The sequence below is a fragment of the Protopterus annectens genome, chromosome 5.part1 (genome assembly GCF_019279795.1).
Source record: "Protopterus annectens isolate FY-2018-M chromosome 5.part1, PAN1.0, whole genome shotgun sequence".
Lineage (NCBI taxonomy): Eukaryota > Metazoa > Chordata > Ceratodontiformes > Protopteridae > Protopterus > Protopterus annectens.
Genome location: NC_056736.1, coordinates 672,209,883 through 672,222,133, shown reverse-complemented (window position 1 = coordinate 672,222,133; position 12,251 = coordinate 672,209,883). Strand labels below are relative to the sequence as shown.

General features: G+C 37.9%; 1 protein-coding gene across 2 annotated transcripts in view; it reads left to right on the top strand.

Moving 5' to 3' along the window:
* RNF17 (ring finger protein 17) overlaps nucleotides 1–12,251 on the top strand; it is a 3,936,714-nt gene that overhangs the window by 986,737 nt on the left and 2,937,726 nt on the right. For both annotated transcript variants that reach the window (XM_044073290.1, XM_044073289.1), the window contains one exon: nucleotides 2,254–2,444. In XM_044073290.1, the coding sequence (XP_043929225.1) occupies nucleotides 2,254–2,444 (191 nt within the window). The remainder of the gene's footprint in view (nucleotides 1–2,253; nucleotides 2,445–12,251) is intronic.

The following is a 12,251-nucleotide window of genomic DNA, read 5'->3' as shown; positions in this document are numbered from 1 at the left end:
GGTGGAAGGTGAAAGCACTAAGATACTGTGTATGTAATAAGCTCTCTTGATATCATGTCATCTTCATTTGTTCATTAACCTGTAGGTGTCTGTTCTGACCCTCAGGACTGACTTGGCCACTTCACTGGCTTGAGATTCAAAGCTCTAGCTCCTCCTCTGTACCTATAATGCCCCCTTTCCCGCAGAATGTCTCAGATCTCATTTGCTGCTCGTCGTACAAACAGCAAGGTTTATAGTAGGGATGGGCAACTCATATGCTGCCAAGTTTAAATGTACAACAGCAGCAGAGCAGGTGGGTGGAAAGATCAAATGCAGAGATCAGTGATATTTAGGCACAGAACACCAAGTCGAGCTTTTTGATACAAGCTTCAACTATTTATATTTAAGTGATCATCTGGCTGCTGTTCCTAATTTTTGTCAAGGTCTTCACAATTCATTTACTTCCTTAAAGGTTTATAAAGCTTTTATCTGAGCTGCATTTAAAGTCAGGCATCAATTTAATGATCCTGTTGTTCAGGATGATAACATTACCTGCTTTTGATTCAGACTCTGAAGTGGACTTGAAATGCATATCATGGCAAATCTTTGTTTGGGCCATACCTTCAGTAAAAATATCAGAACTGCCAGATTTGTATATTAAGCCTCATTATCTGGCCTGTATTAAGGATAAAGTTGTGTGTCGAAGGTGGTTGCCCAAGTAGCCACAAAGACCGATTTGAATCATTCATGTTGACCTATATTCCTTTCTAATTACTCCAGTACAGGCAAGAAGATATTACATTGCAGTGGATGTATGTTGGCAGCTGAGATTTTACCCTAATGAATGAAAGTCAAACAAATAAGAACGTCCCTGTTTTGTCTTTTACATTGCCAATAAATGTGATCCTTAAGGTTCCAGAGTTACTTTGCCTAGGTGACTTTGTATTAATTATTTTACACAAAAAAGTACAACAAAGATCTGTCTGTTTTGCATATGGCACATTAATCCAGATTTTAGAAATATATCTTTAGACAATATCTGTTACTACAGCATGGGCTTCTAGAAGACTTTTTGCAAGACAGTAAAGTTGGATGCGATTTCTAGGTTTCAGTCTTGCTTCAGTGCCACAGTCACGAGTAATGCTTTTGTGATATCTTCCATGATGATCAGCTCTGGGCTGTGACCTCACAGGTTGAAGAAGGGGATAACGATGCCTAATGCAAAACTTATGTAAGTGTCATAATTATAGATCTGTATGATAGTGGTCCATCCACTTCGTCATACCTAGCATCTCTTCAGACGGGTAAGATGTACGAACATTGTTTTTTATAGCTTATTTCTGATCAGAAGTTGTTTTTTTCTTAGATGCTTTACACTTTCCTGGCAATCTGAAAATCTGGAGAACTGACGAAAAGTGTGGGGGCTTATTATAAGTAAAAGACAGGAGATAGGCTGCTCAGCATCCGTAACTTTCCCAGGCGCTATACTGAAAAATGTATGTATATTCTTGCTGTTATAGTTACTTTCCCTAATGGAGTTAGCTTAGTTGTGCAAGACATTTACTGCAACAATATATTTATTTTATGTGAATTTGTTAACCAAGTAGATCTTCAAGGAGAGGAGATTATAACTATAAGCTTTGTTCCTTCTGTCATCTCTGAATAGTATGCATATTGTTTGAATAGTATGCATATTGTTAATGTTCACGTTTTTGTACAATCTGAAAAAAATGTTCCAATACTTTTAGATGGTTACTGGTCATCTTATTTGACACAGTACTGAATGTATTTCTACCACAGGTACTGTTTTCCTGCAGGGGCTTTCATGCATAAAAAAAAATCAAAAATAGGGTGTTATAACGCTGCCTCCACTTTGAAAGTCTTACTCCATTTTGCAATATGTACTGTCATAGACGTAAGACTAACGTTAGTCCTCACAGTGAAATGCATATAGCTTGGAATATCCAGCTGGGACATGGTGAGCAGGAGGTTGGTAAACCTAGATAAAGCATTTTGTTGTTTTGATGTTTTCTCAGTGTATTTACTTTTGTACATATTTTACCCAGCTTTCATGTCCTCTGTATATGTGGCCCTGTAAAACTGGGAACATTTGCTTAGAAGAGAGAACAATAGGTGCAAGTAGGTTTAAAATGTGCTGTGAAAGGTCACTGATGCAGTAAATTCTTTAGAGTAGTTATGTAGAGTATCACTAATTGTGAAGAAATACAAGTTGCCTTTTGCTGAGAAATAAATGTATACGTTTTCTTATAACAGAACAAAGGCTGGAATGAGGAGGCCAGAAGTGAGTTTTTAAGAATGGTGAATAAAAAGTCTGTCATGATGAAGATATTTAAGCACGATGGTGACAAACTACTTGTGGATTTAATGAAGCCACCTGTTGACAAAATAAGCAGCGATATGCCAGTATCCCTCAGAGATGCTTTGGTGTTTCTGGAGTTGGCAAGGTATTAAGAATTTGAGAATGTTTCAGTATATTTTCCAGAGTATAAGAATACCATAATAATGCTTAATAATTTTGTAGTGAGATAGTTTTCAGATGAAATGACATTTCACTCTTGGCATAATAATTCAGGTTACATAGTGTATTTAGGTCTGATTTTTGTTTTATCCTGCTTGCATGTATACTTTTGAATCAGGGTTACTGCCTGTCCCTCTTTCCACATGACAGTCTTATTTTGGCAGTTGAGTCCTGTGGAATAAAAATAAAAAAATGGAAAATCGTCTGCAATTTTAGGATAAAAGCTATTCTCTAAGTTTCTTTTAGTAGTAGCATAACATTATTTATCTGAAACAACCAAATATTACATGAAACTCTATAAGCAACTCAAGTATTACAAGAATAAAATGTTATTTTGGCAAAAAAGTACAGTTCAGGCCCTTTACACTGGCTATGAGTATGGTTTATCTTGCAAAACCTCGTGTTTTTTGTTACATAAAATGTTCCACGGGCATTTAAAAAGGTGGCAGTCCTGTTATAAATGTATTTTAAGACTTGCATTATTTAATACCTTTACTGCAGACCATTTTCAGGTGGGCTGTCCCTGAAATTCAAATTTTTTTTCTACTTTTCCGTCTTACGTGTAAAAGAATTATCTCCATATTGGTTTGAAATTTTCTTGTAAAATTTAAGGTGACATTACCTGCATAAGATTGTGCTTCTGTCCTTAAATATATAGGAACAGGTGCATGCTGAATTTTAATGAGAAGTTCCCTTGTGTGCCACAGCATATGAAACAAAACCATAACAATTTCATGTATGTAAGTGCACATTCTTCTCCAGTCCGTACAGCAACCAAATGTATTTGTTTTAGATGTCTGTTTATATTAAGCCTGACGATTTTCAGAATCTCAGGCAGTTTTCCCAGAGAAGTAAGACACTGAGCTGTTTAAAACAGGCTGCTTCCTCTAGCCAAGATGTACAGGGTTTCATTCCTACCACTTCCAATTACCTTCTGTTTGACTCTGGGTAAGTCACTTAACCAATGTTCCCAGGTAACCCCTGAAAATGAAAAAGGACACTTGTTTGCAATGGGCTTAGTTAGGTAAGAAATGTATAAATTAAAAAAAAAAAATTGGTACTCTGAAGAAAACTGAAAGCTACATTTTTTTAAATCTAGCTGTTGCAAATGTTTGGAGGCTGTCAGTTAGAAAATGCCACTTTGACCCGAGTTTGACTTTATGTAAAATGACTGTCTAGTACTCCTGGATTATTCATATATTTTATTTTAGAATAAAACACATGGATTGTCAATTTAACACTACACACTATATAAGACCTTGTAGCTGTGAGGAAAACCAGAAGACAATCTCAAGTAAGTGCATTTGTGTCAGGAGAAGTATTGTGTGTATTTTTGATAACATTTGAAAAGACAGCTGAGTGCATTGGTTCTGTAACTTTCTTTGGTCTGGATGCTATACCATTGATTTTAACTCTGACAGAACAGAATTATTTTCTTAACTACCTTGGCTGCCTGTTTATCAAAGGCCAGATTACTGTCTGCATATGTTCCCAAAACCTAGTATTTAGTGATCTGGGAACGTATGTAGACAGTAATCTGATCTTTGACCAACAGAAAGGCAAGATAGCCAGAAAATCATTCTGTGTCACCCAACTTTATAAGTAAATATATGGCTTCCAGATCCAAGGAGGTTATAGTATCACTTTGCTTGGCCCTTATCAAAACCCATCATTGAGTACAGAGCCTTTTCAGTATATTCCTAAGCAGGCATATTCAGCAGATGATATGCCTACAGAAGTTCCTCACCAAGAGAATCCGTAGTATTGGCGCACTGTCCTATACAACAGAGCACCTTAAAATCCTGTCTCTACAGGTTACGGAGAGGCGATCCATGCCTGGCATATAAGGCTTCCTCAGATTCAACCCTGATGGAGCTTTTGCACATCTGCAAAATGAACAGAAACACAGACACCAAATCCAAAGATTTATACTTTACTTCAGACATAAATAGATGCTGGCGAGACAGATGCATCTGAGAGGATTCCACATGCTTGGGAATAGGTTCCCCAGCCATGTAATACAAAGTCCATCACTAACCCTATTTGAACATAACCTTGACCAATGGATGGAAATTGAAAATTCACCTCTGATGTGGAATCCATACCTCTGGAGGGTGGATTGGTGACTTTACTGAGGTGCCTCTGGTTTCCCTGGCTGGAAGTGCAGTTATTCTCAGTATGCATTCAAGGAGCTTGTGTTCAACTGTTTCAATGACGGTCCGTATGTGAAGACAGCTAAAAATGTCATTATTTAGTGACTTCAGGTTCTTGGTGATTTCTCAGAAAACCATAAATTTTATGAGGAATAGTCCAAAAAATATGAGGCAAAAATCTGGATATTCAGTGAAAATCTGGACAGTTGAGAAGTTTGGTCCACCCAGCGAAACGTCATAAACACATTCCGTATGGAAAGAAAAACACAATGCAGTATAACTACGTAGTGATACCGAATTGCCTGTGCACCCAATATTTGGTGGTACTTTGAGACCCAAAACATGTTCAGGGGAAGATGACTGCACATTGAACAGCTTAATTTCAGCTCTCCCAGTGTGAAAAAAGGAAACTGATAGATAAGGGCCAGTAATTCTGCCAATTTTAGTAAAAAGTGTTAATGGCTAGTGAGTACACTGCCTGGATCCACCAAAGAAGAATCTTGAGAGCTTAAAAAATTCAGCTACAAAATGTAAAGAAAAAACACTTTGAGAAGAATCCTGCAGCTGTTCAGCAAATGGCAATTCAAGCTCCAGCTTTGGTACAAGAGGTGGCTTCCAGTAATTTAGAGGAAAAAAAGAAATCATGTGTGTTCAAAGCTGATTAAAATAAATGAAACACTGAAGGAACATATCAACTCAGAAAAGGCTGGAAAAATGCAAGAAACTTCAAACAGCTATTCAGGTGAAATGGTAAAACTGCAAAAATCAGAAGCTAAAATGAATAAAAAAACGTCCGAGTATGAAACTGCTCAAGAAGAGCTGTTTCAAAAAATGGTAGTTAGAGGACAGTGCAAGCAGGGATAACCTGAGATTTTTTGCTGTACCAGAGAAACTGGAAGGACAGACTGTATTAATTTTATGAAAGTCCAGATAAGTATCTGTACTATTCCTCAGCAGGATTTATTAATTGAAAGGATACTTCTTGTGAATGCTCCATACCTGACCATGAGAAAGCCATCAAGACCTGTATTGGTAAAGATGTAAGCATACCAACAGAAAGTGTTGATCCTGACAATACTGTGGCAGTATTAAAAATTGTAGTAGGTAGAATGTGAAAAACAATTATTCAATCTACACCAGGCAGAAGAGAAGCAGATTTATCCTAGCAGTCAGGGAATGTTGGGAGGCATATTTGAGATTCAAACTGCTTTACCCAATTGTCCTGAGAATTTTTTTTTTTTCCTGCAGGATCAAATTGTTTTTTTTTTTTTTTATGTAGAGCAGGCTAAGAGGAAGTACAGAAGTTCATCCAACAAAGTGAGCCGTCAAATAGAAGGGGACTCTTCTTCTCATAATAAAACACAGAGATAATTTGCTATTGAAACCCTTCCAGTGTTCCAAAGGAAAATGAGATATGGGAAAAAACTTAGAAGTTGACTTGAACACTCAGGTATACTTAGGACTTGAGCTGGAGTCCGGGGTTGGGAAATGGACAGGAGGAAGGCCAGCAACAATAAAATTAGTGAGTAAATGTGAGACTCTAAAACATCAATTACATTCGTGAAATATGGCTTTAGAAGAAAAGTGGCTGAGAGAGACTGGACTTTTGTTGACTTTGTTAAACTTGTGGAGGGACTGAAAGGCGCATATACCACACTTCATGTCATTAGTGTTTGAAGGATACTAAAAGGAACCACAAAAGAAAAAAATAACTAAAGTAAAAACAAATGTTCTTACCAGTTGTATAAAACATTTTACAATGTAAATTACATGTTATTGAGTAAAGCAGTTTTAGTGATTACATTAGTATCTTTATTACCTACAACAAATAAGTACATTTTCCCTTTGTTTTAAGAAATCTGAGCATTGGAATGTAAAAAAAGAAGGAAAACTGAACAAAAGCATGTGTAAGCTACTAGGCTGTAATCATTGGGGTGGGGGATGGAATGTAAAAGTACACTAATTATAATATATGTAGAGTTAAGATATTTTCTTTTACTTTTATATAGGTGAATGTCTGGATTAAAGACATGTGCATTAATTTAATAACACCTATTTTGCATAAGTGTATGGGTTTTAAAAAAAAACAGAACTTTCCTTCAACTAAATGTTCAATGTGAGTTGAGAAGTCTACAGCTGAGGGGTAAGGGCATCTGTACATTTTGTTATTGTGTTCCCATGGAAACATGCTGATTAGCTTAGTAAAAAAAAAAAGTATAAAGTTATTGGAAGTGAATAAGAGAGAGAAGCTTTTCTGGTCCCTAAATTTTTCATTGCATTTACTACAACAGTATTTGAAGTTAGCCAGTTCAGTTTTGCATAATGCTAAAAGTTAATGTTTTCTGAAAGCATGCATGTTTTTCACTTCTGAGAGGGGAATAAGATAGGACAACAGCAGACAGCAGTTAGTGTAAGTAGGAGCATATCCTGTCACATGCGCTTTAGTATGGACAATTTCATTTATAAGTTAGGCAATGCTTGCAGCTGTCGATTTGGTTTAGTTGTTCCTGTCAGGAGAGTTAAACATCATTTTTTGAGGATGCACATAGTTATGTCTATTTGTTTTTAAGTTAAAAGGTTACGGGATTGTTCTGGGAAGTTTGTTTTAATTGCTTGAGGGTTTTCATTAATTGCTTGAGGGTTTTCATTAAAACAAAAATGTCTTTTAAAATGTGACATAAGGTCAAGTGGAGATGACAGGAAACAATTTTATAAAGGATCAATCTGCCAAACATTAATGGGTGCTTAGGTTCATAGGAGTATACTAGGCTAATGACCAGTAGGACTCTTATAAGCCTAGCCATGCAACCCAAATGTGACCCACAAGTTTGATTTATATGGGTGGTGATTTACTGACTGTCTGTCCATCAGAGACATAAGAGCCAGACCAGGGGTGAATTTCCGATTACTCATCCAGTGGTCCAAGTTGGGCTTAAATAGAGATCGAGAGGAACTCTGCTTCATATGGACAGGGGAGCAATTTCAGAGAATGGGAATTCTCTGAGAAACATCTATCTGTCCAACATGTCCTCTCTATGTTGCTAGCTAAATTTTAGGTCTTTCAATCTAGTAAGCCTGATTCTCTTTTTCTTGCAGATCTGCAAAAGGTTTATCAAAAGAGGATCCAGTGATGCCCTGTATGCCCGGCAAAGATCACCCCTCAGAAGTATGATACTGAGTAAAAGTCAGGACTTTGAGGGATCAGCGTAGGACATTGTTTACTCCTTGCATCCTTTTTTTGTAAGGAATATTTGTAGAAATTCTAATTGCTCATATGAAAGATTCTCTGACAGTATTGGAGCTCTTCCAGAAACATTTGCTTAATGTGTTAGTCGGTTATGGGGCAGACACAGAATGCTACTTTAAGCAGGTAAAAGGTAAGCAGAATATAAAAGCACTGAAGCACAAAATGGTGCAGTCAGTTCCTCTCATTGTTGATCTACTAAAGTTTAAGGCACCAAACTGTGCAGAAGTTTACCATTAACACTGTTTATGGAAAGTATGCAATAATAAGTGACTTAAGGCTGTAAATCTTGCAGGATTAGAAAGCTCTGGGTTTAGAATACAAGTGGATAGCTTTTACATGTAATTCTACTTGTGGAAATAGAAGAGTCGAATACCACAGAAGAACAATATTTTCGCAGCTGTTAACACACAAGTCTAAGGTACTAGAACCAGCTTAAAAATAAAAATGGAACTGAGTAGAAAAGTACAAAGTATTATTCCTCAACTGTTGAGTTTAGATCCGGTCCTTTGATCCGATTTGAGTATTGTACATTACCATTACTGGTATTCTGACCCCTTTTAGTACTTGTTAGTAGTCTTTCTTTAGTACTGTTGCTAATTTCCTTTCTTCTTTCTATAAAAAAGAGGTTTTTCTTCCTTATTACTTTCTGCTTTTCCTTTTAAATGTCTGATAAACCTCCAGAGTTTAAAAAATGTGTGGCCTTTGGCCACAAGATTCCTAATTCGGACGCACATTCAAACTGCGTATATGATTTAGGACCTTCCCATCTTGACTCAGACTGAAATTTGTAAGGGATTTAATTCCTGTTCCTTGATTGACTGTAAGAATAACATACTTCTTAGGGGCTTGCTGCCCTGAAAACCTGCAAAAACAGCCTCTGGGGCTCAAACTCCTGAAAGGTTAGAGAAAAAAAGGATATTCTTATTCAAAAGAATCTTGTAAGAGATTATCTTGTTCGCTCTATCCTAAGAGCCTCCCCTAAAACAAACTAAAGAGTCTGATCCGACTGCTTTGGATTGGAGATCTAGATACGATAAATCTCCTCAGATCTATTCACCCTACTTACTGTCTGAGCCAATTTGCTTTCTGCTGCCATCCCCCTTTTTAGCACAATCTCCTTGACACCATTCCAAACCCTAGAATAGGATGATGGGGAAGTTTCTGTAAATGCAGATATAAATGGTAGTTCTTGTGGCTGCACCCCCATTGGGTCTGGAGACCCTTGTCAGTACTACACCTCCGATAGTTGCTCCATCTCTGATTCAGCCTTCAGGTTCAGAGCCAACGTATTCAAAAGCCCTGGAATTGTCAGCCTTGGATCCAAAGATGTTACCATCTTCTACTCAGATAGTGTTTCTGAGCTGTCCAGCACTTAGTACTTCAGAGCCTTAGCATCGGCACTGGCTCCGGGGTGTTAGATTTGACTCTGAATTTGTCGGCGCTGTCTCTACCCATCGGAGCTTCGGTGCTAGGCTGCTTGGCTCTGACTCCCTCCTTAAGTAATTTGCCTGTGGGTTGATGGGAGCTGGTGGTCTGTAGACTTGTACAGTTGGATCCATCATTTTCTGTTTCTCCCAGGGATTCTGCCTTTGAGGTAGTGGACAGAACCTTCTCTGTCCCAAGAGCTCAGACTTCTCTACCCTTTTCAGCTCTGGCAAGCCTTTTTCCATTCAATTATGCATCCAGAAACTCGGCCATCCATTCCAGTGGGACAGCCAACCCAAAACAATCTCCAGATCACCCAGCAGGGTATTCTCTTCCGATACCTCCCCAGCACATCCCACCGAGAAGGTTCCTCGCAAGAGGAAGTGCAAAAGAAGGTCACTGACTTTGATGAAGGTAAAAGGGTCTCCCAGATCACCACCCAGTGATTTGTCCTTTGGAGACATCTTAGAGCTCCTGAAACAGAGATAGTTGGCCTCTGGATAACTCTTCCCAAGAGTAGCTGATGTTCCCGGAGTCCTTCGGAGCTGGCCGATCTACCTCCTTGGTGATTCTGCCTGCCAGTGAGCTCATTGATTTAGTCTTTCAGTGAGTGTGGAAGGAGCCAGACATGACTGAGCCAGTCCCTAAGAGAACAGATAGGATGCTGGCACTGCCTAAGGATAAGACTACACTGGAGTAAAGGAGTACCCTTTGATGTCATGGTCACAGCAGCCACTATCAAAGAACTGTCAGGTCAAAGTTCCTCTGTCCACCCCCCTAACAGGGAGTCTAGAGCCCTGGACAGGTTTGAAAAGCATGACTATGGTACAGTGACCTTCACCCTTAAGTCACTGAATTATTTGGCACATTTTGAGACTCCAGATGAATCTGATCAAAGAACTTTCTGAATCACTGTCTGGGACCATATCCTCCAAGATGGAGAGTACTATTCCCTCACAATTGGCTACCGTTTAGTCTGTTTCAAATTCATCCATGAATTTCACCATTTCATTTCCATTTCACCAGAGGCAGGGGGTGAAGTCAAATGGAAGACACCATCCTATGGCAGAAGTGATCCACATAACCAGGGATCCAGAGATACCTTTTCTGATAGACCTTCGGCCCAACTGTCCATTTCTGGAGGCAGTCTGGGTTTGTCTGTCCCTGCACCAAGAGAGCCTTGCTAGAAATTTCAAGAGATTCATGGGTATGGAGGATAATTTCCACAGGTTATAAATACCATTTTCCCATCCACCTCCTCTTGTATCAAAGAAAACACATGATGTTCTTCCCAGTCAGAAGGAAGCAACAGATCTAGAAATAAACAAGCTGGCAGAAAAAAAGTCATCCAAGAGGTTCCCCCCAGACTGGATAGAATCCAGAACTTTTTTAGGATTTTTTTTAATGCCAAAAAAGACAGGGGACTGTAGACCAATATTGGATGTTAGCAAACTAAATCATTCAGTTCAACATGAAAAAATTCGGATGGTCTCTATTTAATCCATTCTGCCATTTCTGTGCAAGGACAACTGGAGGCATTCAGTAGATCTTCAGGACACGTACTATCACATAAGAATGAGACAATCCAGAAGATTCCTACGCTTTTAGCTGGGTGCCAGTCATTACCAGTTAAGAGTTCTGCCCTTTGGTCTTGTGTATGGCGGTAGTCTCGGCTCACTTGAGACTGCAGGGATTCCAAGTGTTTCCATCTCTGGTTGACTAAGTGCTCCGACCAGGCATCAACTAATCCAGGCTTGGGACTACTTACTCCACTTGTGCTCTCTTCTTGGGATTTCTGTCAATTACAACAAATCTCAACTCAAATCAACTAAGAATTTGGAATTTGTTAGTGCTGTGTTCAATATCGTCACTCAAATAGCTTCTCTTCCTTTGTCCCAGGTTCACACAATTCAGTTCCAGGTTAAAAAGACCATTCAAAGCTCTTCTCTTTCAACTTGTCTTTTATAAGCCATGGAATCTCTGTCAGCACAGTCACGCTTGTACTAGATAGGTACCACATGAGGATCCTTCATTGGACACTTGCAACTCAGTGGTCAGAGTCCCTCAAAGTTTCACTAAGCTAAGTGTCACATACTTAGTTTCTTAGTGTTTGTTTTTTGGACTTTACACCAGGTGTTCTCAATGGAATAACTCTACAAAAATACTTCCTAGATCTGAAACGATATGAACCGTAGTACTGACGTTAACTGTTAATAAACTTGAACTTAAAACTTAAACTTAAAAAAATAATAAAATACGAATCTGCCTACTTGAATAAATCTGTTAAACTTAATAATTCAAGGAAAAAAATCCAATCCCGTTTATGTTGAATTTGCAGTTCCTTTATTAGTAAGCACAGATAAGCAATCCATCAGACATAATAGTTAATAAATTTAAGAACACTTAAATAGCAGTTGAAGTGGGAGTGGTAAAATTTCTGCTGTAAAATACTGATCAGTTCAGCTGCAATAAAAATCAGCTTCCCATCCTTTCCTTAAAATCAGGTGATAAGAATCCAAGCTAACCTAAAATACTACGCTATTCAACACTCCTAAAAATCTATTTATTTATTGCATCCTTATAACATTTAAAATAAAAAAAAATCTTGTAGTATAATACTTGTTCTCACCCTATTAATTACTTAAATATTTTAACTAAAATCACTTTCTCTTCTTCAGATTTGTGTAAACTAGAAATTCCAAGTTACTGTCTGTCTAAATGTAATTGTCAATCAGATTTAAGAAATATTTCAAATTACTAAAAATCTATCTAACTTATTTGTATTACCAATAACTAGATTTTATTCTAAGAAAAACAAACTTATAAATTATAAAACAATATGAAATGTAAAGATAAACTGGTATAACAACTCTGTCGTGTTTAAGTTTCAAGTGTTATATGCTTTAGG